Source organism: Oxyura jamaicensis, chromosome 17 (genome assembly GCF_011077185.1).
Source record: "Oxyura jamaicensis isolate SHBP4307 breed ruddy duck chromosome 17, BPBGC_Ojam_1.0, whole genome shotgun sequence".
Taxonomy (NCBI): domain Eukaryota; kingdom Metazoa; phylum Chordata; class Aves; order Anseriformes; family Anatidae; genus Oxyura; species Oxyura jamaicensis.
This window is the reverse complement of record NC_048909.1, coordinates 3,910,569-3,938,555: the sequence shown is the minus strand read 5'-3', so window position 1 is coordinate 3,938,555 and position 27,987 is coordinate 3,910,569. Positions and strand designations below refer to the sequence as shown.

At 47.0% G+C, this 27,987-nt stretch overlaps 2 protein-coding genes across 5 annotated transcripts; both read right to left on the bottom strand.

The window, feature by feature from the left end:
* Positions 1 to 735: 735 nt before the first annotated feature.
* On the bottom strand, positions 736 to 13,510 carry TLR4 (toll like receptor 4). 4 transcript variants are annotated; one of them, XM_035341935.1, is made up of 7 exons: positions 13,426 to 13,510; positions 12,760 to 13,051; positions 10,754 to 10,918; positions 8,862 to 9,040; positions 7,128 to 7,359; positions 6,129 to 6,295; positions 736 to 4,776 (listed from the first exon to the last, which is right to left on the bottom strand). In XM_035341935.1, exons 5-7 carry the CDS (start codon positions 7,230 to 7,232, stop codon positions 2,517 to 2,519), a joined length of 2,532 nt encoding a protein of 843 aa, XP_035197826.1. In that variant the 5' UTR covers positions 7,233 to 7,359; positions 8,862 to 9,040; positions 10,754 to 10,918; positions 12,760 to 13,051; positions 13,426 to 13,510; the 3' UTR covers positions 736 to 2,516. The 4 variants fall into 4 exon arrangements, with proteins under 4 accessions (XP_035197826.1, XP_035197823.1, XP_035197825.1 ...); XM_035341932.1 differs by having other exon boundaries at positions 12,814 to 13,051; XM_035341934.1 differs by having other exon boundaries at positions 8,881 to 9,040; positions 12,814 to 13,051.
* Positions 13,511 to 13,936: 426 nt separating this feature from the next.
* Positions 13,937 to 26,653, bottom strand: LOC118175571 (CMP-N-acetylneuraminate-beta-galactosamide-alpha-2,3-sialyltransferase 4-like). The gene is made up of 11 exons (XM_035341937.1): positions 26,202 to 26,653; positions 23,057 to 23,153; positions 20,837 to 20,891; positions 20,103 to 20,159; positions 19,273 to 19,400; positions 18,592 to 18,655; positions 17,724 to 17,819; positions 16,985 to 17,177; positions 16,527 to 16,655; positions 14,948 to 15,094; positions 13,937 to 14,579 (listed from the first exon to the last, which is right to left on the bottom strand). Exons 1-11 carry the CDS (start codon positions 26,325 to 26,327, stop codon positions 14,472 to 14,474), a joined length of 1,200 nt encoding a protein of 399 aa, XP_035197828.1. The 5' UTR covers positions 26,328 to 26,653; the 3' UTR covers positions 13,937 to 14,471.
* Between the last annotated feature and the right edge of the window lie 1,334 nt (positions 26,654 to 27,987).

Here is a 27,987-nt window from a genome sequence, read left to right as displayed (position 1 = left end):
AATGGTGTTGACTGGGCTCACAGAGGACGAACATCATCCATTTCCCTAGCTTTCTGAATGCTCCAGTCTCTGTCTCACCATCTCCTTCCCCTCACACCTTCCCCAGGAGCTGTGATGGCTTTGTGCTTTCTCTTGGGTGGCAGGAAGGCCCGGAGCAATTCACATATCTTCTTCTGCTGCAGAGACTCTGAGCGTGTTTGAAGAGGACAAGGATGACAAGCGACTGGTTTCTGCTTAAACCGTACAGGTGGGAGCCTCCTCTCATCATCGCCCCTGCTCTCCTCCTGAAGTTGCTTTGATATTCAACAAACACTCGCTTTTTAAACAATACTGTCCTAAACCCTTATTATAATGCCCAGAACCACTTGCAGACTTTCTGAAACCCATTATTATAATTACAATCAAGAATCATAGGAGGCTGTGCTTTGTGCCAGAAATACATATACACTGAATTGTTTGCAGAGGAGCCACAGAGAGAAAGAACGAGGGAGAAATGTTGCTTCCGTGCTGCTCAATTCAGGAGCAGTAACTTCCACCCATTTCATTTTCCCTTGTTCGTTTTCCAATTTAACTTGTGGCTGCCGAGATCCAGGCTAATATTTGCTTTGTCCTTCATGTTCTCCTGTGGCCTCGATGCAGGGAACCTTGAGCTGTGCCTGTGTCTCCTGTGCCTTTGCCTGCCCCAGGTGGGCTCCCACCAGACCCCAAGCCCTGCCCTGGTGAGGATCTGGGGTGCTGCTCCGGGCACCATGGTCATGGCAGAGGCAAGGAGCATCGTGGCTACAACAGTGCTCTGCAGATGCAAAACAAGCCATCTGGGCAAGCAAACGCAGCATCCAGCTTAGTTTTATTAAAGCTTTGCCTCATGGGTCACAAAAGACCTTAGAGAGGGCTGTAGGTTTTTTGGTAGTGTTATCCCGCCCGATCTACTGCTGACAGAGCTCATGGGGTGGGGACTGTGATTTGGCTTTTGCCAGCACGAGTCCTGAAATTAGCTCTCCCTTTTTTGCAAATAGTGTCTGAAGTCAATCTCACCTATCACTGGCTTCCATGGCGATGTTGCTGGCTGGTGCTGAGAAAAGTGAGATGGATCAGGCCCTTTCTTCTGAATAAATATCAGATCTGATTCACCACTCAATTGCTTCTGTTTTACCTCTGTAGAACGTTATTGATTATAGAAGGATTTGCAAGTTTAAAACTAGACTAATTCAGTGATTAATCCCAACCAAAGCCTTCTGTAAATAGAGACCAATACTCCAGCAGCATTCAATATTCAACACATCAATAGAGTTCTCAGCAATATGACTGAACGGCATTTAGAGTTCCCCTCTCTTTATTCAGGGTAGTGCTGGGATACATTTAGTTTAGCTAACCCAGACTTTTCACCTCTTTCTCTTCTCCCTGGGAAATGCCAGGCACGTCCTCAGTGTAACAAAAGCAAAAATCTCTCTTCCAGCCTCCGACCCGTTACTGCAGGAGCCGAACCCTTCAGATGCCCAGCGGGACCAGAGGCTGCCGCAGGATGGCGGGGGAAGGAAGATGGGCTGGCTCATGCTTAGGTCTGACCATATCTCAGGCCCATTTCATCCCATGGGCTGGAGGCTCCTCTGGCACCTTACACCAGTGAATTAAGGCTGGTACATAGGCTGGAAAAGCTTCTTCTAGAATTGTCTGGCTCTAAAGAAACATTGGACCAGGAGAAGCAGCTGTGGCAAAGAAATATCTTGACTTTAAAGATTTTCAGCATTTCTGCTGCTTCTTCTGGTCCCACTAACCTTCAGATTCCACACAAAAATCCCAAACCACTCCCCCAAATGCTACATAATCTGGACATAAATAAGAGTTTCAGGTCATGGAAATATCTGGGGGTTTCAATATTTGGTCTTCGTGCAAATAAAATTGAGATAAACATTTTGGGGAAATTTCCCACCACTAACAACCCCCCCACACACTGATGACATAACTGCTCAGCTTCACTGGGTGGTTGCCAGATGGTCTGTGGCTGTAGGGCAGCCCATTTCCCTCTGTAGGGATTTTCCCCTGAATCATGGTTCCTAGGAAGGCTTGCCCAATATTTTCAGGATCCAAATCTTGTTTCTCTTTCCCGTTCCTTTGCTGTCCCCAGGAAGTCCTGGGTCCACTCAAAGTGACCGACCCTGAAGTTCCACTGAGTGTCACCTGGACCCAAATCTCGTTTCAGAGGCAGAAAAATGATGGTAAGATCCATCCATTCTTACATCCATTCACCAGCCTACAAGACCTGCGAGAATGCTGGACCAGCTTCAGCTGACAGCTACCGACAATCACAGAGCTCGGGCATCTGCAGCTCTTCTAGCTGCTGTCACTCCTTAGTTTGCAAGTTCCCATGAGGAAGGGCTCATGGGTGTTTCTGTAGCGCTTTTACAGTGCCTCCATCCACCTCCTCCAGCTCTGAACGGCCACAGAAGAGCCAACTTCTGAGCACCAGCTATCAGCCAAGGCCAGGATGGGAAACAGGACTGAAGAGATCTTTCTCTTCACATGAGCTTTTCCTCCTCATGATTCCATTTTTTGCCCCGTAGCAGGACTCCTGTGAGCTGCCTCCAGAAGACATGCTTGCTTATCTCCTTGTCTTTCCACTCCAGATAGGTGTTCCTCCTGAGGTATCGGGACAACCCCAGCTTCTGCCTCAGCAAGGTCTTATTCACTTCTTCGAGTACAATCATGATGATTCCAGCCTTGTCCTCAACCAGCTGCCAGGACTGGGCAATGTCAAACTCAAAGCTACACCACTTGCTCTCCAGAAAGTCAGTAGAGATGACTGCAATGACATTTCTGCTACTTAGAAAACCTTCTTGGATGATGTTGGTGACAATGGGTACCCCTGGTAGGAAATCCCTGTAGTAAAGACAAAATTGGAAGGGAGGTTTTCCTCCTTCTAAGGGTTCGACCAGCTCTTTTATCACCCATTCTTGGTCTTTGCTGGAGTGGATAACAAAGGCATCATAGGTGTCTCCCCTTTCTGCAGAGTGTTTACACCCACTGAGCAGCACCAAGAAGTAGTAGAGCTGGAAGTAGTACTTGTAAATCAGGAATATGAACACCATTGCAGCAAGCATTACGACCACTGAGCATGCCACCATGCTTGGGCTGGGACGGCAGGAGGACAGGTAGAAGCTTGACAGGCTCAAGTTCTTCATGTATGCAGGTGTGTGGCATACCATTAAATGCTTGTTCTGCAGCAGGTCCTCCTTTTCTTTGATCCATTTCATAAAGTTCAGGTAACTGCAAGAGCATTCAAACAAGTTGTGAGAGAGATCTAGGAAGACCAGACTAGCAGGCAGGATTTCCAGGGCTGAGTCCAACAGGACACTCAGCTGGTTGTGGCTGAAATCCAGGGCTATGAGAGCTTGGAGTGGCTTGTAGACTACAGGATCGAAGGTCAGGAGCTTATTGTTGCTGATGTTCAGCTCTTTTAGTTCGGAGAGAGCATTAAATGTGCTTTGATCCACCAGTACTAATTTGCAATTTGAAATATCCAAGGTGTGGAGGTGGCTCAAGTTTTTGAAGTTATTGGACAATTTATTGTTCTCAAAGGAGTTGCCTGCCATCTTGAGCACTTGCAGAGAGTTCAGGCCATGAAATATATGATCAGATTTAACATGAGTTTTGGTGTAGGAAATGTCAAGGTAAATGAGTTTCTGAAGGGATAGAAAGACAGGGTAGGTGCCATGGTTGTCTAACTTTGTGTGTTGAAGGTCCAAGTATAAGAGATTCTTCACATTGGTGAAGTCTCCTGTCAAACTGATGTCAGAATTGAAGCTTAGGTTCAAGTGTCTCAAGTTTGCAGACCCAGGAAATTGAGGAGAACAGCATGAAGTGAAGGAGAGCCGATTCTCACTCAAATCTATGACCTCCAGGTAAGTTAGATTCTTAAATTTCTGCCGGAAGCTATTAAGATGTTTGCTCTGGGTAATACGAAGCACTCTCAGCTCCTTAAAGAGGGACAGCTTCACAGCAGGCACTTCCTTAAACTTGCATTTCTTGCATTCCAGATGTTTCACTTGAGGAAACATAGGAACCTCTGACACCTCTTCAAGATCGACATTCACCAGCCGAATACTGGAGACGTTGCCTATGCAGTTAAAAAGAGTGTCCGTGTTATTCTCAAAATTCCTGAAACAGATTAAGACAAACTCCTGCATCTGTACCTGGCAGAGTCCACTCAAGAGTCCATTCTGAAAATCTTCCAGTTTCTGACTGTCCCTGAATTCTCCAACTATTAGTCTGTTGACCTGTAGCCCTGCCAGGCCGTGTAGAGAAGTGTGCATGTCGTGGAAGTTCTCAAAAGAGGACCTCAGAACCAGTTCACCAAGATGAATGTTTGCAAAGGATCCCAGCTGGATGTATTTTATATTATTCAGCGAGAGCACCAAGGTGAGGTTGAGCCTGTTTGCTTCACTCAGGGCATCAAGGTCTCCTTTGGAGATATATGTAATCTTATTGGAGAAAAAGCTCAGGTGCCTGAGAGAGGTCAGGTTGGAAAAATAATTGGGAAGCTTCAATGAAGCAATGTTGTTGTGGCCCAAATTCAGCTCCTGTAGGGTATGCAAGTGTCCAATTGGTAGGTCAGTCAGAGAGGATATGCTGGTTTCCACCAACACTAGTTTCTTCAGAGATGTTAAACCACAGAAGGCTGCTGACCCCAGGTACCGGAGGGAATTGGCAGTTAAAATTAAGGTGGAAAGATCAGGAATATCCACAAAAGAGTTATCTTCTATTGTATGAATGTGGCACCTGGTGGGCAAGAAAAGAGGATAAATGTACATGAATGAATAAATGTATTCTTTTACTCTACGTTCACTAACACTACTGCACTAAGTGCTAATGCAATGCTCTCAGACTCAACATCTTGCTGGGGCTTAGCTTGGCTTTGCTGTGCTCCTGAATCCAACCCCTCCTTCCACAATCCGCAGGTGAACACAGTCTTTTCCAGCAAGGAGCACCATTAACCAGCCATGAAAAAGGAACCCTCCCATAGCAGGAGAACGTCTCTCTCCTCCCCATCCTAAATCTGAATTTCAGTTGCAAAGCAAGAGACCTGGAGCCATGGTCAAAATTCAGGCAGGCAGCAGGACAGAAGCACTTTAGTTTTCCTTTTAGGCCAAAGTAAGACTGATGCTCATCATTGATGGCAGAGCCAACCAGATGGAGGACTCCCTTACATCTTGCACTCTCACAGCTTCCAGACTCTCTCAGCAACAGCGGGGCAGTCCCCCTGGCACCAGACTGATGCAGCAGTTGCAAAGCTCACAACCTAGCAGTTTTGCTGATATCTGAGAGGGAACAGACCCCCGGTTGTGTTGGTTCTAAAAGAGAAAAGGGAGAGTGAAGAGGAGGAGTGTGACTGCCTAACGGTGGTTTCATATGAGAAGACCCAAAGTTTGAGACCCAAACCCATTCTGTAACAAACTCAAGCAGAATGAGCTTTACAACCCAGTCAGTGCCTTATAGCAAACCTGCTCTGCCACTCAGCTACTTCAGAGCTGTAACTGTGATGGGACTGAGTGACATTTTTCAGTGAAACAATTTACCCGTAGAAACTGTTGTCTCAAGTCAATGGAAATTATACATCAATTCAAATTTGCTAATAAGCCTCCCTCATCTCCTCCTCCCCCAGATATGTGAGTAGAAAGGAAAAGAGATATGTTGATATTTTAAAACAACCTTTTAGAAAATGAATGTACTTTTTTTTTTCTTTTTCTTTTTCTTTTTTTTTTTTTTTTTTTTAAGATGTGATTAGGAAAACAGTTCACCCAAGATGTTCCATGTTCCACTTCGGAGTTTTTGTAACAGTGAAAAGTCTGGCATTCTTCTTGTTCAGAAAGAAGTAAAACAACCTCCTCCCTCACACATTGTGCCCTACAAGATCAGACTGACATGCCCAGCTCTGAGAGAGTGTGCCCTCAGTAACTGGACTAAAAGCTGTACTTCATTGCCATGGGCATGTGCAGAGAGACAGACAGAGGGATAAAGTCCAGAGCAAAACAATAAACAGCCAAAACCAACGAGACCCCAAAATCCAGAACTGTTGAGACCCAGCTGGTGAAGTAAGATTGACCAGCATCCACATAAAAAAGGCTCATTACCTTGAAATATCCAGAAGCTGCAGTTCAGGAACTGATGAAAAATAATTTGAGCTCAGTGATTTCAGATTGTTGAAGCTGAGGTCCAGCTCCTGGGTGGTGTTTGGGACTTCAGGGGGAACTCCAGAGATGTTCAGCCCCATGCATCTGAAAGCTTTGCTAGGGATGACCTGTAACAGTGGCAGATCCGTTCACAGTCAACACCCACTCTTCACAAAATGTCAGAAAATTATACTGTCAGGAAAACAGGAGCAGAGTGACTACCACATAGCTCATTTCTAAATGAACTTTGAAGTTCAGTTCTAAATGAGCTGCCCTGAGCTTCAGGAAATAACATCATATATCCTAAGCATCTCTCCCAGCTCTCATAGAACCAGTCCTGCTCCCCAGGAAGAGCTACATTTCTTGCTGATTGAAGCAGGTACAAAACCACAGGGCAGTGTTCCTTGAGGCTATGGATGAACCAGCAGCAACCTCTGAAAGAGCCAGCGAAACAAACACAGGGGGATGTATGGTGTGCCCCGGATCAGCGCTCAGCTTTGACACATTGCAGAAAAGCAGGCAGCTCTAACAGAAGTTACTCTAAGTAATAAGTAAAGTTTGCAAAAGGCAGTTCATCAGTGCCAGGCATTTGGGGTACCAGTGAAGTCACTCTACAGCACAAATCAGGCTAAAATATCATAATTTGCAGAATTTGTAGACAAGGCTTGGATCCCTTCCTGAAGGGATACATAATCTATTAGTTTAGCTGTAGTGTAGTAACCTCAGAGGTACAGAAAGCCAAGAAGAAATGGTTTGTGCTGCTTGTTCTGGTTCTCAGGTGTTTTTGAGACCAGCGTTTACTTCAAATATTTCAATTGCCTTGGTAACAGCCTTGGAAGAAAGATGAGCTTCCGTAAGAAAACTAACACACGACAGATCTGATGCACAAATCTCCCAGGCAGAGGGGAAAGTTGCACCGGAGAAGCAGAAGGATTTCGTGCTCATGCAGAGATCACGTACCTCCAAACAGGGACTGAGGAGGCAGCCTGCCAGCTGCGACAGGATGAGCACCAGCTGCAGCAGCCCCACGAACGTCCACGGGAGGAGAGCTGCTCTCCTGGGCATCTTCAGGAGGCCAGGCGTGCAGGAGAAAGCACCATGGGTGGCACACGAGAACCCGGAGTGAGAAACCTCCTGAAACACTGAGCAATGCCTCCCACTGCTCCTGCTGCTAACCGCACGTCACCGCGAGCTGCAGAGAACAAGGGGAAGTGAAACTGGTGACTGCCCAGTTTCTAGACACACTTGGAATGATATTTTTGTTCTTCTTGCAACTCTGCGCTTAAAAAAGGAAGAAAAAAAGGAAGTAAGGAAAGGAGTAGTTTGGACTAGAAATTAAAGAGCAATATTTGTTGTACCACTGTGTCACTTGACTCGATTACCTCAGACTAGCTCAGGCTAAATTGGTGGAGAAAATGGGAAACTTTTGTGAAATTGTGAGTCAAATTTCCAGAAGGCCAGGTTTCACATCCCAGTAGTGGATGCAGTGTGTAGAGAAAGTAAGTCTCTGCATTCCTCCCCCTGCCACGCTCCCAGGAGAAGTGCTCGCCTTGGGCAGATGTTATCTAGAGCCTGGTAACAACAGGTTTAACTATGGCTGAGCTCTCATGAACACACCTAGGATTTACTGGGCCTCGGTATCACATCATCCCAGGAAGAGGCTGCACGGGGCCGTGCACGAGGGGCGAGCAGCGGAGCCCCGACCACGCAGCAGTCGGAGCCCCAGACACGGCTCAGCCCGCAGCGCCGCACTGGGCTCCCTGCACCCCTGCCCTTGCTGGGACAAGCTGGGAGGGCTGGGGTCTGCGTTTGAAGCCTTGCTACAAAGTCAGGTCTGGGGAGGGTCATCTCAATGCCAGCCTTAACTCACGGTGCAGACACAGCTGTTGTTTCTGGGGGAGGCTTTGAAAAAGCAGAGTGTTGGTAATACCAATTTAATTCAGCTGTGAGCTTTAATAAAGCTCCTTGCCTTCATTTACTCTGATAAATGGTGGTGTTTTATTGTATCTACTCATGTCTTTCTGTAGATAAATAAGAGTTGTTACTGGGGATCTAGCTGTAGGGTTGTGGAATATCATTAACCCAGAAAAATGGCAAAAATGGGAGATGAGGATAGGATACTAGTCTAGAAGTAGATGGAACAGGGAGTGACTACACATGAAAGTCTGTGAATATTGATAGTAAATATAAACTGAAACACCAGGCCAGTGAGCAATCCACTTACAGAAAAAAAGATAAAATCTCAGGGAGGGAGGACAGACACAGGACTTCTTTGGCAAGGTCAGTAGAGGGCCACTGAGGGATGGGGAAATCCTAAAATAACAGATGATCTCTGTGATAAAAAACACGTGTCAGCACAATGGCAGCTAAAACTGACACCCTGATGTGCAGCCAGATAGCACCCATTAAGCCAGCAGACAAAAAGTTTGTTGAAATTGGGCAAGTTCTACAAAATCCCTGTTCTGAAAAGCCTCTTGTGATTGCAGGTATTTCCTTTTACAGATGGAATCAAAAGTGAATGGAAACAATTGCTGACTGCTTCTGTGCCTGGATTAAGGAAATTGGCAGAGCATCATGTGTCTGCAGAGAGGACAAATGAGCATGTCCTTTAGTATTCAACATGCAGAATGAAGCAATCCACGTTTAATTTTTATCTAAAGATGAGATGAGCCTGAAGTATGCTCTAGAAATTACCATTTCAATGGAGACTCACTGAAGATGCTGGAGAGTTTGGGAGCGTCACAAAATCCATCCAACAGCCATGCTTAGGAGTCAAGTGGAAAGTACAACTTGAAGGACATTCAAAGAACGTGCTGCTTCTATCACAGGGGACAGTTTCGCAATGCATATCATCATTGGTTCAAGGACAAATCCTACAGAAATTGCAAGAGATGGGGCACAAGCCGAAAACATGCAAGCTAGCAAATCAAACCCAGCCACCAGTTTAGAAAGTCACTGCCAGTTAACTTCATATTCTTCAGCTTGCATACAATGTGCAGTGACTGTAGAAAGCCGTAATGTCTCTGTAATTGCCTCTTTCAGTTCACAAGAAACAAAAGTATTATTTGGAATCCTTTAAAGTGACAAGAATAACATCTAAAATATAACATGATTCACTGTGCTGGCAATTTTCTAGTAGGATCATCAAAGATCTTTCAGGAAGGAGGTGTTACAGAAATCTCAGTGTTTCTAAAAACACATGCCAGGATAATCTTTGTTCTCCTGAACATTATTATAATATAAGTAACACAACAGCAGACAGCATATACGCAACCCCTGTCAGCTGACGCAAAGTATTACCCAGCATAAGATGGCCACAACATCGTTGTACTGACAAAACATGTTGTACTATTGCATATATTAAAACCCAAAAAAAGAAAAAAAAAGAAAGGGAACTCCAGCTGAACACAGTAGTTAGCTAAACTCTTGGACAAGACAACTACTGATATTCTGCGTGCATTTCATTGAGGGAACTGGTGTGTAGACAATATATGAACATCTGCAAACCAACCCAGCAACTTGCTAAGGAGGCAAAGGCAGACAGAGAACTTCAGTGTTTCTGGGACCCTGGTGTATGAGGTTAGCTGGAGCAAATGTAGCTGCATAATGTCCCAGCCATGAGAACAAATAGGGCGGTCTGTATCTATGGTGATTTCGAGGTCACGTTTAACCCAGTATCATATGTAGATCACAGCTATTGCCCACAAGAGAGGCTGTACTTGGCTCAGCAGTCAGGCTAAACAGGTCCCCAAGTCTATCTGCAAATGGGGGTTGAGGAACATAGCAAGAACTGTTTCAAGAATGAGCAAAGCAGGTTTTATTTTGAGTGAAAGGACCACATGTAATAACTATTTGGCTGTGAGTTGGGGACCAGATAAGTGAGAGCATCCATGAAATGCTGGTACTTACACAGCACAGTATTTGCAAAGCTAGAGTGGGGAGGACCACGAGACTTTCCAAACACACTTGAGAAGGTCAGGCACGCTGGACCACCTGATCCTGCATCGCTTTCAGATGGGTTGCAGCACTGGCCATATGTGCCTTCCTAACTAGCTCCTAACTTCCTAATACAGCTCAGCCTAGCAGTCACTTGGGGTGAACTAAGCTTAAATCTCATCATGTTGCAGCTGGGGCCTAGGTTCAGGGTGCACAAACAGTTACTGAATGCTTAAGGTTCAGCTGACACGTGGTCCTTCATTTTACTTCACAGCTGAGTCATCTGTCCAAGCCTGAAAGGTTGTCTGAGTAGAAAGGAAAAGAAAATATCTCAAAAGAGTAACAGCATGTTGAATTTTACCAGCTATTCTGCTGGAAAAAAAAATAATATATATATATATAATTCACAATGAAAAAAATATATATATCTGAAAATGGCTTTAAGATGCTCTTGCTGCAAATATCACAAACACGCTGCTTCCTGGAAATGGTGAGTCACTGCCTCACACGGCAGTCCCCGGCCGACCTGGCAGACGCTGGATAGTGACGGTGCTGATCCTCCTGCTGTGCCAGGGCTGGTGAAGGAGCTGAGAAGCTGGTGTCATCAGAAATGGTCCTGGCTACAGTGTCTTGATGCCTGTAACTCTCACCTGTGATGCTCTGCCATGCGAAGTGGGTGTAAGCATTTCACGTCTGATGGAGGATCTGACCTCTTGCCTTTGCTTCTGGATCTTGTAGCTTTGGAGAAGATAACTGTTCAGATTGAGGGAGAAACTCTGCACTGAGTTGGGGGTGTTAGAAAGCTTCGCCGCTGTCTGTTGAGCAATGAATGACTCTAGTTACAGATCATTTACATCATTACATCTAATCACATCACAGAAACTGCTAGTTTTGAAGCACAGAGAATCAGTAATGCAGATTGCTTGTTGTGCCTGTGTCCCTAAGTGGCAGGTAAGCACGTGAAGGTAGAATCAGAGGCAGTCTGTGCAAGCTATATAGCACTGACCAAGCCCCAACCAACTGCAAATGGTGCCACTCAAAACAAAGCACAGTCCAGCACAGCTGAGCTCCTTCCCACTGCAGAAAAGGACAGGTAGGAATGTACACAAGGGAAAGAAACAAATCCAAAAGCTACTTTCCAAGTTAGTTTGATCAAAAGCATCAGAGCCTACATTGAAGTAGGTAATGTGTGTCATCAGATGGGTTATTCCCCAAAGCCAGGGTCATATGAATACTCCAGAACTATGCAAAAGCTATTAGGGAAGAACTGTGTCAGGTGTTCAGGGATGAATATATGACTAGAGGAAGTGATTAATCAGTGTCAAAGCAGTCATTATCTGTGGCAGGTACTCCATACGGACTACGTCAGGTCATACAGGAGCCCTACATTTTACTGAAGTCAGTGTTTAGTCTAAATGGTTGGAAGGATTTCACACGGATGGTCGAGGCATCCAGACTCGCTCGCCAAGTGCTGGTGGACAGGCAGCGAGTGATGGGGGAGCTCCCTTGTCCTGTGGGAGAGGCAGGCTGGCACCTCACAGCCCCTCAGCTCCCTGCCCTTCTGCCTCGGCTGAACCACAGCTGGCCACCCCTCAGCTGGCCACCGAGCCGGGGATTCACTGTCACCACTGACAAGAGGATATTCACAGAGCCGTGGCATGAAATGCACCGTGCTGGGAAGCAGTATAATTGCCTTTCTGCAGCCCTGAGGAGGGTGCTAGCTTTTGCTTCTCTAGCAACAATAGGACTCATTTTCCTTTTCTTTCCCCCTTCATTACATCCTTATTACGGTGTCTGGTAGCCTAATTTACATATGTTCTGTATTACTGTGGCTTTGCTTTATCATTCTTATTTCACCTCCTTTCCCCTAGTTCTCTTGGTAATAATGAGTCTGTGGTAGGGCACAGATTTATTCAGACTGCAAGGCACAAAATGTGGGTAGGACATGGAGGACTGCAGATCTCAGGCTTTCTAAACTGGACCTAGGACAGGTAGATTTGAACATTCAGTGCCACCCACCACCAAAGCATAGCTAAAAACAAAACCACTCCTAACACTCCGTGAAAGACTGATCAAGAGGCAGTTGTAATGAACCGTAGTCACCTGGAGAGATTGCACAACCCTGTTTTGAGGGAAAACCAGGCAGCTCTTAGACACAAGAGCACAAATGCGTGCAACAGATCTGCTTGCTGCAAGCACGAAGAGCACTGCCACAGGCAGTGACCAGCGCTGAGACTCTTGAGCCTCATGTTTATGGTTTCACTACCATGACTTGTCAGTACATGACAGGAAAATGTTGCAATGACTGCGTCGGAAAGTGCAGACGCAGCTCCTGCAAGCTGTGGCAAAGTTCTTGAGTGCGTTACCTTTGAGAAAATGTAAGCTACCTCCTGGGGTTAGCTGGTAGCATGCTTTGTACATCAGCTTTCAGACATTAAAAATTTTATGCCATTTTACTCTAAAAGGAGAAGAACACAGAGTATTAATTATCCACATAGTTGACAGCCCACTGCCATTGCTTACAAAGCAGTAACTTCTGAAACACTGCTTGAGCCAGATCCACAGACGTATTTGTATCCATTTAGGAACACTGTATTTTTGGAACCCAGCAGAACCAGTGTGGCTATTATGTGCTAGGCAGAGAGTCAAGACTTACTTGCGTACATACCATAACCTGAAGCCAGTGTTTAGCCAAAGAAGAAGAACTTACTGAAAGTTTTTTCCTCCCAAGATCAGTTCAGTTCTGTCCGCATGTGCAAGACTAGGTCATCCCCTTTTAGCCTTCAGGTGACCTTCCTCAAACTGAGCTGGACTGGGACCTCCTGCTCTTCCACGAGGCTCCTGGGGCAAGACAGCTTTTGGGGAGATTTGTCAGCATTTCTTTGGCCGTGAACTGCATGCACTGACCTGGGCAAAACCATTTCAGCTCTAGTGGAGCAGGAACCAAGCTGGACAAAAGGCAATAGCAGCAGGAACAACATAAAATGGATTAATTCTTTGCAGATCATGAGAAGACACTATCAAAAGCCTTCAGGAGAGAGGCCTGAGATACTGAAAGATAAGTTACCCAGGAAAAGAAGTGCCAAGAATAGGATGGGAAGTACCCTGGAAGCCTGAGAAGAGTGAAAGCAGGGGGAGGAAGGAAATGGTAAGGAAAGCAGAAGCTTCGTTTCCCACAGAAATAGTTAGCAGTTATAATGCTCCCACACCCCAAATGCTGCTGCTATAAGACACGTACAGCTTGATCTAAGTTGAAACAACCCCATTCTTAGAGCTTGTCTTTAAAAAGCTATGCAGAAGGAACCTTCTTCTCAGTGAGCACCTGGCTGAAGGGGCTGCAACAAAGGGGTCCTACCAACATCACCATCAGCTTAACGTAATGCTGTAGGTTTTTTCTCCAGGTAGAGAGTGAACCCACAATAATAAAAGGCCAGAAAGAAAGTGGTAAAGAATGGGAAATATGACATAGTTGTTTCCTGGAAGGAAGCTGTAGAGGGTGAGAAATGTGGCCACAGAGGTAGTCATGAGACCATCTCACCACAGACTCTTACTGTCTGTAAGATGTGGAGATGAGCCAGCCACAAATAGGTGAGGTTTTAAGGGGGTTTCTTAAATACGGAAGATCTTTAGCACACCAAGTAGATTTGGAAGGGTGGCTCCATGCTCAGAACAAACTGGAAAAGACATGCAAAGCTCTGGTCAGAATGCTGGGAGGGAAAAAAAAGGAGACTGCATGGGGTCATGGAGCCATAAAAAGATCTCAGAGGCAATTCTAAGTTAGTTCTCACCTGTCTGCATGGGGAATCCCCCTCCCACAAGAAAGTGCCAACTCCTTGAAACCAGAAGTGCATTTATTCTCAAACAGAACAGTAAAAGAAACAATTCCTGCAGACATTAACATTTGCCAACAATCAGCAAGATACTGAAGTTTCTGAGTGTTCAGTCCTTTCCCATGGTGATGGGTAGGTATGACTCTCTCTCACTCCAATCTGTGTAGGAAGGAGTTTGAAATCTCAGGGTAGGCACTGCACCCTCACCACTCCCTTTCTGCATACCAGCTTAGCATCTCAGTTTGGTGATTTTCACAAATAACCTGGTGAGCAAAGGATAGGTGTTTATAAACCAGGAAGAGATTACTCAAGGAAGAAGGGTTGTGTAACACTGCTCATCCTCCAGCGCAGCAGGCAGCAGTGGAAGCCAGAGGCCAACAGAGGAAAGCACAAGTGCTCTGAATTTGGGGGATTCATCTCCCTCCCATGTGGAACAGGACATGATGACACATGCTCAAAACAACCTGGAACACGGGTAAAGTCCAGCTGGGATCACCAGGGTTGCCTGGATGGGGACGGCAAGCATCATGGCCTTCTCTCAGTGGTTCTGGGCCTGAAAGGCAGGGCTGGCTAGGTCAGCAATCACTCCCCACTCAATCATCTTCAGCAGCCAGTTCCTCTCAGCTGTGAGATTATGCTGAATGAGCTGCAAGGACAAGAGAGCCAAAGTTACTGATTACTCCTTACAGTGCCTCTCATCCTCCCCCAAATGCACTGAATCCTGCCTGACCCAATCTGCAGCCCCTGGCAGGACTTTCACTGCACAGGACCCTCCTCCCCAAACTAGGTCAGATGACAGGCACCACGAAGGAGCTGGCATCTGTTCTCAAGCTGCTCTCTGGGAACAAAGCATGTCCTAGCATCTTCCCCAGGATGCCCGAGCAGGAATTTATTGTTTCTTCTGCAAGAAACACCAGTGACAGCTACCAGAGCTCACAGCTCCTTTAGTCCCAGCTTTTGCCAGCAGGCTTCCCTATGGAGAACACCTCAGTTTGAAGGGGAAGCATTTTCTACCTCTTCTTTCCGTGAGCGACCTGTATTGTAATAATGTATTGGTGTAGTATTGTCATGGTTGCCGGGGTAACCAAAGCCTGCAATATTGACCTCCTGGCATATATGGAGGGCTAAGTTCAAAGCAATGATTCCCGTGGTGGCATATCTCTGGGAAGGGAAAAGAGAGAACATCTGTTTAGCATTTCAAACTCATACTATTACAAAAGCGACAGTAGCAACACCTTTTCAGCTGGGACCAATAGTTTCCACATACTCCACGTAGCAAGAAAATACGTAAATTAAATAGGACAAATGCCTGGACAACACTCCCCAAACTCTAACAAGGAACATCTTTTGAGAAGGTGCTGCAGAAGATGAGGGCTCAGGAGTGTAAAACCTCTGAAACGATAAAACACAGAGTTCCATATAAATCAGAAAACTTTTGGATGGAAGGAATCAGAGCACTTTTTAATAAGGCCATAACAGAGCCTGGACAAAGTCCCTGCATCTCTTTCTTTTCCATGTGCCTCTGTGTGTGTTCCCTGCTGGGGGCCCTCGTGTGAAACCTCACTTGTAATCCACACGTTAAATTCCTGTCCCTGGCCTGTGTGCTACAGAACTGCCCTCTGCTCACATAAAGCTAATGTGACCATGTACAAACCGCGACCTTAAAAGCCTTGTGGCTGTGCAGAACAGCCACCACACTTGTGAGCAGCTGAACATGCTGCCTGGTTCCCCAAGGTCACCCTAGCACTTAGCACCCTTCATCTAGATCGTCCCACTTTGCACTTTCCAAGCAGTTTAGCAGGGAAATGTACTTTTTTTACAGAATTGCTTCAGCAGTCAAGAGACTTGGTCTCTAATCTCAGCCCAGCCAAGAGTCAGCACACAACCTTGGACAAGGTTATTTCACCACACCAGACCTTCAAGCTTCTCCTGCATTTGTTGCAGATTATAAACATCCTGGTGGTGCCCAGCAGGCTTAAAGTTAATTAAAGATTCTACAGCACCATCACAAAGATCATCAGGACTGAAGACAAAGTATCATTAGATTCATTAATGAAGTAATCCTCCATCGTGCAGCGAAGGGGAAATTTGCGTTCCAGAAGCAGTGGGCATAACAGCCAGCCTCAGGCCAGCGATCTGTAAGAACTGAATGTTTTAAGGAAAGCCAACCAAAATTCCTCACATTTTACGCTAGCTAATTATAAGTAATGGTCCAGACAGAGAAAGCACAGAAAACATGTATGAAAGGGCTTGTATGACAAAGCTGCTGGTCTCTAGAGAAGCAGGTGTCCTGAGGTCTAGAACTATGGCCAGAAATTCAACTCTGAAAAGTCACTTGAAGGCAAAATGGCAAGGGATTACAGGGCAGACTGGAATTAAAATAATGTTACACAGTCGTGACAAGTGGGAAAAAGTCTTCCTTTTCTTTGTAGAAATAGAGTTCAAAACTTGAAATGCCATGCTATAGGGAAAGACTGCATTTACTAGGGGAAGTGACTAAGTTTTCCTTCCCCTTGTGTGGTGCTGAAGCAGTAAGGTATTAGGGGAGATAGAGAACACTGATGGTCATTTGCTCTCCAGTATGATATCATACCCTACTTGATGCATTCAGCTGCAGCAGTTTGTACGTTGCTTCGTAGGTGACATACGGGTTGAGAATACGTAGCTGAGAGATGTTCCCATTCCACTGCTGCGGAGGCTGGCGCCAAAATCCCACCTTCGTCTGTAGGAGAAAGGCAGAGAGGTCCTCGTGGCACATCCATGGACACCATACCATGCCAGGAGAAAGTTAGCTGTGGTCTGTTGCTCTGGCTTGATGCTCAGAGGACGGAGAATTTGGAGGAACAAAGTATCTCCTGGTCTTTTCTACTCATTCCCATGCACCCATATGCAATCTGTCTGTGACTGGGGTCTTTCTAATTAGTGAAAAATAAGGTCTCAGGTGCCTTGTGCAGCTCATTAAATATTTGAAAGATACATGATTATTAGAGCTATTGAATATGTCACTACAAATAACCTAGTTTCAACCTCCCCTCATTAAAGACTTCTCACCTTCTTCCTGGTTTTCAGCAACACTTCCCTCAGCCAGAGGAAATCGAGAGGCTTGAATGGGACAAACACCATCAGTGTATCATTGTCATTGTTTTCTAAAGGGTTGGGCAGAGCTGATTCAGGGAAGAAGAGACGGATGCTGGTTCTCTCACCCACATCTTTCTTGTACTCTTTTACTGGAGCATCATTTAATCTGAGAATCAAAGCCAGAAGGGCAAGTTTCATTATCATCTATTCCCAACCATGGATGCAGCTGTGTGCTCTCAGATGCCAGACTGGCCATATGAACTCACACGAGGGCACCAAAACACATCATGGCCCAACCCAGCAGCCTGGTTGCACAGAATGGGCCACCCCACCAGACATCCCAATAGTTCCTCCTCTGCAATAAAAAGATGGCAGTGGCGCACAGCCACTATTTTTCAGGTAGGGACAGGAAGCACATTAAATGATTTGCTTAAGTCAGACTAAATCTGCAAAGTGAAGTTGCAATATAGTCAAAGATTGGGACTGCCTACCACTCCACTGCACTGGCGGTGGCTCTCTAGTCCCAGGTAAAACACCTGTGAGTGAGCAGTATAGTTTCTGGCTCCTGCAGTGTTTGTGCTTAGCCATAAACCCCCAAAAAACTGAGCTGCAGGATCCTAGATGTTTCCCAGGCAAGAAAGCTAAAGCTACATACACATTGTCAATCCTTGGGCTCTGCTTAATTGTTAAGGTTTTAGTATGGATTCAGTACCTGATGATAACATGGTGAGAGTCAATCAAATTCCCAAAGCTCTGTCCACGGATGGAGTAACCATTGCCGACCACAATGCACCTTTGGCACCATAAGCTGGCATAAGAATAGATTGCAAGAGATAAAACCCTCTGACTAGCATCTCCACCAGGTTAAATCAGCATCCCTGAGGGCCTTTTTGATGTCCTCAACTAACTCCTGGGGGGACATCAGAGGAAAAAATCCCTGACTAGTAGGACTCTGGCTGTTTCCTAGCCAGATGGTGTACGACACCAGATACCTGGTACGCTGGGGTTTACCCAGTAGACCAGTAACTATGTGAGTGGACCTCTGCTTGTGGCATGCAGTGCACTGGGGAGAGGGAGAATGAGACATCACAGAAAAATTCATCTAATGAATTAGAGGAAAGAAGGACCTAAGTGAAAGTGCTTGCCAATAGCTGCCACAGACAGCTTACTTTGCTTCCAGCTCCCCCTGAATGTGGGCAGGCAGAACTGAGGGATTCACCCAGCTTTCCAGTCTGTCATGCTTGGGATGGAGTTAATGCAGGAGAAAATAGATGGGACAGGGCAACACTGAGAACAGAACTCACGGTATGACAGAAGTTAAAGGGAGGGAGCTGGGAGCTAGCAGCTTAAGTTCATCAGTACGAGAACTGCTTGAAAGCGTACATTTAAAAGGGAGAGAAAGAGAAGCCTACTGAGAGAGGAGATGAAGAGTAGCAGGAGTGAGAGGCAGAAAGGACTGTGAAGTTGAGCACTAAGAGAGAGAACTTTGAATAGCTGCAGAAACTGAGGCTCTCAACCCATCTATCACTTCCCCAACAGACCTGTGCCCCCAGCACCCATTTCCAGCCCAGCCATCGTACCGGCCAAAGGATCCAGGCAACTCCTGCTCTGGAAGAAGCTGCAATGTGCTAAAAGCAGAGAGAACTAGAAGAGAAGGAGTTGAAGAGTCATCTTCAGGGGAAAATCATAGCCCCACCACTGACAACAGGCTAACTCTCCTTTTTCTTTTGGGGTTTCATTCCCACATAAAATGCCAGGACAGTTTACATGGGACAGCCTACTTAAACACTGCTCGTCACCTCCATCTGCCCAACACTGTCCACACTAGGCATTTTTTTCACATGAAGGACATGCACTTTGTGATCAGCACTACCAGCAATTGAAGTTGGCCTATAGTACCCCCCACTGAAAAAGGCAACAGGTACCAGCCCACTCAGTATCCTCTTTCCAATGGCATTTAGTAACTTCTGCAGTGGCTCCTGCTCTATCCACAGGAGCATTTCTCTCAGCTTTCTACTTCCCATCCCTCCTTGCACAGCTAGAGCCTGCAGTTAAAGCCATGCTCCTCTTCTTTCATGACTACCCTCATGGACTATGACCTTTTCTCAAAGGCACCCCATCCAGTCAGCCCAGATCGCCCCTGGTGCATGCTGGCACCCAGTATTTTGATCTCCTCTGCAGCACTCGATGCTACCAGGGAGGGGAGGATCTCCAGCCACACCGTGTCCATCCACAACACTGAGGGCAGAACACTGCAATACCTGAACTCTGCAGCCCAAAAGGAAGCTCATGGAACCACAGAACTTCTTCAGCCTTCTGTCTAAAAGGCCTGTCCATGAGTGAGTATAAGGATTTGCTGGTCAGGAAAGGCTTCCAGTGAGATTCAGACCTAACAAGAGAGAATCAGAGACGCAGCAGTTCATGGACGAGTGGAGCAGTCACAGCAGTGTCAGACACAAGGACTAGAGCAGCTGAAGCAGGCTGAATAATGAAGAGGTTTGGAAAGCTTCTGAGCTATCCTGAAGTATTTCCCAGAAATGGCCCACGTTTTTAAAATCCAGTCCTTACTGCTCACTGTTTCTAACCCATCTTCTGAGCAGCAGTGACAGAAAAATTTCATTTCCTCTCCAGTTCTGCCCCCCCAGCTTCTCTCTTTTTTCAGTCATTCCTCTCTCTGTACTAGTTTGAATAATGCTTACTCATTTTTTCATTGTTTATCCACAAGAGGAGAGAGGGAGAGAATTCCAGTTACGTTCCCAATTTCATTTACTCATTCATTTCATGACAAAGCTCAAAACACCCACGACAAAGCCTGACTGCACACTGACCAATTTAACAGCTCACACCTCTTCCTCTCTGCCTGGACATTTTACTCACACTTTCTGCATTGCATCATCCTGCTGGCCCGTTGACTCACTTGTTACAGGGCCGAGGTGCAATTGTGCAAGAGTTAGCTCAGCCTAGTTCTATTTCCTTCCTGCATATCTGCACACAAACCCCAGAATGCCAGTCTCCACCAAGCAGTAGCCACTGAGACACTGACTGATCTCTCATCAAAATTCCCCAAACAAACGAGATACAGCTAACAAACCTCCCAAGAAAAGGCTTTCTCCACTTGAAACGTCTCTGGCAAGCACCAACATGACTCCTGTAAAAGAAATAAGGTTAATTTCCTACCAGCCCTTCCTGAAGGCTCTCAAACCTTAGATTGTAACCTGAGAACCAGTGGTAGTTCAGGAGGTCTCTTAAAGATGTCTACAAATGGAGGGTTTTGAGCTCCTGACCATGTTGTCCCGTCTCCCAGCTCCTGACCACTGCTGTCCATGAACAGGCCCCCTCCAAAGAGCATGTAAAGGCCTCCTTGTCTGCTCAACAGAAACACAGAGGAATTTAGATGGAAAAAGACCTCTGGAGAGATAATGCCAAAGCTAAGTCCAACTGCTCAGGGCCTTGAGCAGCTTGAGTTTTAGGAAATTGTTGGCCTCAGGTGAGCCTTGTTCTTTACTCCACATGGAGGCACACACATGGGACACCCACAAGTTACTCTGGCAGTGACCATCAACACTGGGGAATCCCTGCTGTGGTCTAGCTAAGTTCTCTCCAGGCTCACCAAATGCTGTTTCATCCTGCTACTTTTCCATCTGCTCTGCCCAGCCTGGCAGAACACAGTCCTCCAAGTCCCCAAGGATTCAAACCTTACTGGGGGAACTGGTTCTCAGCCCAGGTTTTACCCTGGCTGCTACCTTCCACAATAATGAACTGTGTCCCACAGTTAGCCCAGACCACAGCAGCACTGAGGTCAGAAAATTGAAGAAGTTAACTTACCCAACATGACTTTCAAGTGTGTTCATCGCATAGTACAGCTCCTTCATGCACAGACCTGCAGAAGGCAATGGAGAGGCAGACACAGGTAGATCAGCTGCACAGCCACAGCACAACAGCTACAACCAGCCACCGTGCAGCCCACGGGACCTCTCCCCCCACAACAGCATCTCCTGCAGTCGAGCAGACCAGACCCTGTTTCAGAGTTTGGAGCCTCCAAGTGGCTGCATTTGATTTAGGCCCTTGCTAGCAAAAATTAATGGGCCTTCTGGTAGTGAACCCGAGGACCACGAGCACATTCAAACAGCTCCTGCTGCACAAAGCCATCCATTATCCTCCAGACAGGCAGCACAATGCAGCCACAACTCACACCATGATGCTTGGGTACAAAATCCAGAAAGCTGAGGACAGCGAAGACTCGCAGCAGTAAGAAGAAATGCACATGCAGGAGAAATCCTCCAGTCCCAACCAGGGCTGCTTCCAGCGCTGAAATCAGCAGGCTCGTGCCAGACAAAAGATTAGCTGAGAGCAGGTTAGAAACACGGGCCACAGCTTGTCTGAGCTGCTCTTCACCTTAAGCAAGGCACTGTGCTGATTCAGAGCACAAGCCTGGCTTGCCCTGAGTTCATGCATTGCCCTGCATGAATCTGAGACTGTGGATGCAGCAGGAAAAGAGTTCTCCATCATGTGCACCCTTCCAGTGACATGACCCAAAGCAGGAAATGTGCAGGAATTGACACTCCAGACACTGCTGCAGCTCTAAGGAGCTGAGGAAGGGGAAGGATTTGCCCCTGAGGGTCTCTGATTTGGGAGAGGCCCTGAGGTTTGTCCCCTCACCTAGCCCATCAGCGTGCCCAGCTCCTCCTGCTGGCTTCATGGAGCTGCTGGTGTGCTGGTGCTGGCATGTAAGGATAAGGATTTTCCAGCATTAGTTGTTTTTGCTGTTTCTTTGTGGGTTTTTTGTTTGTTTTTTTAACCATTAGTAAAGAGGCCATTCAGATGGGAGATAAAGACTTTTAATTTGACTTTCCTCAGCACTTCCCACATCATATGACAAAATAGTCATTACATTACTGTGCACCACGATGGCTCTTTCTTTTTTATGAAAATGACAGTGGTCACATCTTGGCCATTAAGGAGCAGTGATTTTTTTCTGTGACAAACAACTGGCCTTTCAATGATGGCATGAAATTAGAATTGGTTTTCTTTCTCTTGGAGGGAGATCACAAGCAGTTACATACACTCGTACAGACATCGTACCAGTGGGTCTCTCCTGGACCTCCTGCACATACCACACAGAGGCTTTCATCAACCGATTCATTTCTGGGTTGCTACACACGTACACACAATGCAGGCAAACACCCACCTCTGGACCCTAATCCTGCAAAGATTGCTGTGGCATTTATCAGAGGGTGACTGCTAGACCTCCCCCCTGTCCCAGGAATCTCATTCAGTTATCACAGAAGCACGTTAACCCTGCTCTAGCCTCCTGCAGCCCTGTGCACACATACCAGACAGGAGGCTTGCCCTGCTCTGAGGTTTTTAAATATTAATAAATATTAATACAGAGGAGAATTCATGAAGTTAACACCTAGCTGTTCTACACTTGTGCAAAACAACAGAAGGATTTCTTTACCTTGGGAAAAAGTCACCTTTTAGATGCTTTTCTACTCACCACACCCCAAGACATCCAAGATGACTTGGTTTTCTGAAAATTCACCCAAAACAGGCACAGCTAAAGAATCTCTTGGAAAAAAAAAAACAGCTTTGCTAGTTACAAATATGAGTGCAAGGCTCATGCACAGGAGAGCAGAGCTGTTGCACGGGGAGCTGCATGTGGCAGGGCCGTTTGCAGGACAAGGCTCAGCATTTGGGGATACGAGTGATGGAGCTATGTGCAGTGAAAGCAGGGCACCAGGACCGGTGCCTGCACTCCTGTTGCTAATCCCTATGCACTGGGAATGTATCTGAGTCCACAGATCCCCCTCATCTCAGTCTGTGGGGACATGGGGCAGTGTGTATCGGAATTATGGAAATGTGTCTCCTTCCCTGCTATCTTCTGGCTTATTCCATTTTGAGGGTCTCTCCAGTGAAGACATCCATGGCCAGGAGGGGACCCTCCCTCTATACAGTCCCAGCCCTGCAAGGCATAGGGCAGGGGGACACAGCGGTGAGTGATGGCTGGGAATCAGCAAGGTTCAGCATGAACTGAGGTTTTCTTACCCACACAGAGCAAGATCACCAGCCTTTTCCACTGGAAAAGGGCAAAGACAAGTCTTCCTGCTATAGATCTGGCATTCATGCTGTCTCCATACACACCCTGCAAAAAAGTAGAGACAACATCAGTCAAATGGGGCTGGGGAGCTTTCCTCTGGCACTTCTGCAGAGACAGGCAGGCTGCGTGCCTGTCCTGTAAGCCCAGACTTCCCGACGCCGTCCCTCTGTCCACACAGCACTGGTGCTCCCCACTGGTGCTTGCTGGTCTCAAGGCCCCTGCAAGCACTGATCGGGATCAGTGCAGCTCATCCCTCTGCCTGCACAGGATCTGGCACCACAGCTGCGTGCCCAGTAAGCAGGCACCTTCCCAGAGATGTTCCCTTCTCACGGCCCCACAGTTTGTTCAACTGACAAAGGAAAAGAGAGCCTACAAAGTGCTGCTTTGACTGCCAATAAAGTCCTGTGATCAATCCTCCTAAGCCATGGAGTTTGTAGTGTTTAGGTGTCTGAGTCTGACTGACAGCCTTAATTATATAGGGACAGCACCGCAGTTCACATAGACAGTTGCTGGTTCAGGCTGGTGAAAAACAGGAATAATGTGCTCCTCTCTTGGAGGGATGGTGCAGAAAGTGAGCGCTCAGCTTACCCATCTGATGGTGATCATCTAATTATCCTCAATGAGCTGGATACAAATCCGAGCTCGGCAGCAGGGAAGCAGTCTGCGATGCTCTCAGTCCACCTTCTTCCCCCCATCCCCTGGCCTGGAAAAAGACCTTTGCAAGGCTGATTAATCCATCCGAGCAGACCCTTCTGCTGGCTGCCACTCATCTGCAGCAAGGCTGCCCTCTGAAACCCAGGGCTGGCAGCTACTGCTCTCCTGGACGATGTCAAGGAGGTCTGGGTGGTCCCCCAGCTACGGGCAGCACGTGAAGTGCATCAGAGCTGGCTGTAACTAGGAAGCCCTGACAGCCTGCTGTGCTTTGGGACAGCAGGGTTTTTTTCTGGGTGGATGGATGCCTGTTAGGGGAAGGGGTTTGGGAGTGTTTCCCAGAAAGACCTTAAGACAGAGGTGTAGAGAGAGCCAGCTCATCTTTTCTGGCTGCAGACCTACTGTGGAGGTGGGAGTGGGCTGAATGTGTGCCCTTTGCAGGCTGATGCTTTTGCTTGAAAATATAAGGAAGGCAAGAGGTCTCCTACCCCATTTCCCTGCAGGCAAACATTGCAGACTTACACTGTGCTCTCGATTATAAATATGGTCACCTTTTCTCCTGCTCTGTCAAACTTTGCAGTCGAAACTAGATGTAGTCCTTTCACCTCTAACTAGACTCAAGGAGCAAATCTTCAGGTCTGAGCAACAATTTTGTACTTGCAGCTTCCTATCCCTCTTATTTGTCCTCAGAGTTAATACCAGCCAGTTAATACCAGAAGTAGGCATTTCTTGCTGCTTTCTTCTGCTGTGCTTTCCCCAGGGCATGCTAAAGCCAAGGGAGGACGAGCAGGTACAAAGAGTCCCATAACAAACTACAGCAACCACATAGGATTTATGTAAACCTTCACTCTGAAGTGAAGGAAAAACACATGTCCAAGGCAGTTATGATGGCAAAAGAACATCCCCCGTCCCTCTTGTTTGCAAGACACAATCGTTGAAACCAAGCCGTGCAGGCAGATCAGAGCAGGAGCTGCAGGAGGTCGAGAACGAGCAGTTTGAGAACAGCTCTCATTGCTTGACAGAAAGGCAACAGCTTCTGCACCCAGCCCGGCTTCCAGCAGTACCCCCCTGCAAAACAATCCCCAACGCCTGTGTGCATAGAGCCTTGTTTCTGCAAGATGCCTCCTGCCTGCCAGGAGGCTTCATTTGCCCGTTTCTACTTCTCTCTCAAGCCTTTCAGGTTTCTCTTCACAGAGATGTTTTCCTTTTCTGTGTGATTTTTTTTTTCCTCCTTTCCATTCTAATTAAGGTATTTGTCTCCACAGCAGGAAATGCAAACCGCTGCAGACAATCTCGATATGTATTTTAGAGGAGGAAAAAATATTTAGAAAAGCTATTAACTTCAGATATGCACACAAGCAATCACTAATCACGTCCCTAGAAACCAGGAAAATCAAGGAAAAAAAAAAAAAAAAAAAAAAAGAAGAAGGATGCTCCTGTTTTAAAACTAGAAAAAAAAATGATGATCGAGTTTTTAATTCTGTGCCTAGAAATGAAGGGTCAGATTTTTGGCAAAGAAGAAAAACATTCCTGCTACCAAAAAGCAGGAGCTTTTCCCTAAGAAACTCCAAGAGTTGAGGAGTTGCTGCTGAATATTATCACTGGAGATGGGCTGACCGCGAAGCACTAGTGAAAACCTCGTTTTGTCTAAGTATAAAGAGCTGAGTGCTGCGGAAAATGCATCTGGATTATGTGTGCTGATTGAATCACAGGTTCAGAAATCAGCCCTTAACGCCTGCTCCACACACTGCCCTTGCCAAACACATGATCTGAAGGGGAAGGAACCTATTTACTACTCCATGCCTCAGTTTCTTCACTTGCAAAATGGAATTTTCAGAATTCTCTACCTCTCAAAGGGGCTACAAGCCCGAAATCGTTGGCACAGACCAGCTCCGATGAGTCACTGCAGCAGGCCAAGAATAACACAGAAATACCTAAAGAGATGAGGCATTTTCTATTCTTCAGAGAGCGATTGATTAGTTGAGCTATACTGGGATTTTTGTCCATCAGAGATTGCAAACTTGAAAAAAAAAATGGCCTAGAAAATGAGAGTGCATTCTCGTTGATTCTCTTTCCCTCTTCCCACACCACTCCCAGCCTCTGCCTCCCCTGCTCCATTTTTTTTTTTTTTTTTTTTTTTTAATCTACTTCTCTAAATGTTGTTTCTCTCACATCAGCCCAGCAGGAGAGGCAGAAATCAAATTATAACCACTGAAATACCCATCAGCGCGTAGTGCCAGGGGGGTGGGTGGAGACAGTGGACCATTTTGCTTCAGGTTTCAAAAAATATCTATCTTTATTAAAATAAACAGGCACAAAAGGAGAACGAGAAATAAAATCAATCAGCTGCATTTAAAACAGGGAGATATCAAGCAAAGAGTGCTCCATCCAGAGAGATGGACACAAGCTGCGGAAACCAAGCCCCTCCACCCGTCTCCTTACTTGGAAGAGTGTTTTCCTCCTCCTGATTTTGTGCTTTCTCGTGGATGTACATCTTGTTACGCATGGAGAAGTCCTAAAGAGAACTTTTTCCCATGGGGATGACAACAGGAGGAAAAGCAGAGCCATCCACCTTGTGTCCACCAGCTAATTCAAGCCAACCTCTATGAAGATCACATTTTTACATACCTACACAATCTGGCAATAATTTGGGCAGAACTTGCTGCATTTATACATTTTCAGTTCATCTACAAAGAACAGCTAACTACCACGATTGTCACATCCAAATATTTTAAGCAGAGTTTCTCTCCTGCGGGGATTATTTCAGGAAAAACCATGTGCTACATGGAAATGCTGTTGCAGCCTTTCTGTTCGTCTCTGCAGCTCTCCCTGGATTTTGGCTAGAGGATCGGTGGCTTCAGGAGCCAGCAAACTAACAAATGCGCTCGCCCTCTTCCAAGCCCCAGTTGCCAGCCAGCAGGATATTATCATGCAAGACCTACACCAAGGCTCACTTCCGACCAGCGCGTATCTGAAGACCATCTCTCTGCCTGCGTGAGCTCAGGAGGCAAAGCCAGACGTGGCAGCAACAGGATCGGAGCGAGCTGAGGGCCAGGGTAGTGCTCCTCAGTGCACCCGGGTGAACGCATTTGGTGCTTCTGGCGTACAGGTGCTGCTGCCCAAATTAGCCCTACATCTGTCTTGCCACCTGGTCAAGCACAGCTGGTCTCTCTGGGGAAGATTTCGTTGGGTCTCTGCAGAGAGGGGGAATGGCCTCGGGCATGCCAAGACCAGCGACTACCCCCTGTACAGCTGTGAGGAGCCACAACACAAAACACCCACCCTGCATTTTGGGAGGTGCCAGCTCACAAATGTGCTCTGGCCCACGATGCAGCACCGCATGCACTCAGCTCCTCCCGTCCCAGGGACATGGGCGATGCCATGGAGGCAGCCAGCAGCTCGGGTGCAAGGCTTTGCCCTAGCTGGGGACAGCAGCGGGCATCATCGCCCCCCAGACCTCCCTCCACACCTCGTCCCTGGAAGGCCACCACTCTCGCAGCAGCTCTGCCTCCTCGGAAGGGTTAAAAGCCCAGCTGAGCTGCAGAAGAGGCCGAGGCTGTTTTGCGCTCCTGCAGTGCCATCATGTGCTGTAGGTATGCACTGCAGCACCTCCTGGGTGCCAAAACTGACAGAGGCCATGGAGGCAGAGGAACCTCCATGAGAGGAACCTCCATGTGAGCAAAACCCTGGGTGTCCCCGGGGGTGGCACGTCCCGGCTCCCAGCACTGACCACCCAGGAGCGGGATGCCCCGTGGCCACCGCCGCCACGTGCGCATGGGCACCAAGAAGTGGTCACGGGAGAGCCCTGCACCGTGCTGCTCTCTGGAACACCACTGTGCAACTGCTCCACGTGCCTCGGAAAGGCAGCTCAATGGCTGTGTTGTGGCTCAGGATGAGACCAGGAGGTGCCACAGCTGCCACAGCCTTACTTCAGCTGGCCACTGCTTGTGGTGACCTTGAAGGGAGGACTTTGTAAAGTGGGGAAGGAGGGACTTGGAGGACCCTCAGATGCATTAGTTGGGGATTTTGCGGGGCACACCTCATCAGTGCAGTGCACTCACCCTAAACAGGCTTTCTTTCCCCACAGTCATCCATGCACAGAGACAGGAGAGCAGCCATATCCACCCTACACCAACTTGGGCTTCATTTTTCTCCTGCTGTCTGTGCATTACTTTTCAGGGGCTGTACAGAAAATCTAGAGAATTGCATGGGGCTGGGGAGGAGGGAG

Excerpts from the sequence above, each read along its gene's own strand:
- TLR4 (XM_035341935.1), bottom strand. The coding sequence starts at position 7,232 with ATGCCCAGGAGAGCAGCTCTCCTCCCGTGGACGTTCGTGGGGCTGCTG. Across the intron at positions 6,296-7,127 it reads TCCTCAGTCCCTGTTTGGAG|GTCATCCCTAGCAAAGCTTT; the intron begins GTACGTGATCTC and ends CCACTGTTACAG. Across the intron at positions 4,777-6,128 it reads CAGCTTCTGGATATTTCAAG|GTGCCACATTCATACAATAG; the intron begins GTAATGAGCCTT and ends CTTGCCCACCAG.
- LOC118175571 (XM_035341937.1), bottom strand. The coding sequence starts at position 26,327 with ATGGCTCTGCTTTTCCTCCTGTTGTCATCCCCATGGGAAAAAGTTCTC. Across the intron at positions 20,892-23,056 it reads GGTGATCTTGCTCTGTGTGG|GTCTGTGCATGAAGGAGCTG; the intron begins GTAAGAAAACCT and ends TGCCTTCTGCAG. Across the intron at positions 18,656-19,272 it reads TTTTGGGCTGCAGAGTTCAG|TTCTCTCTGCTTTTAGCACA; the intron begins GTATTGCAGTGT and ends CTTCTCTTCTAG.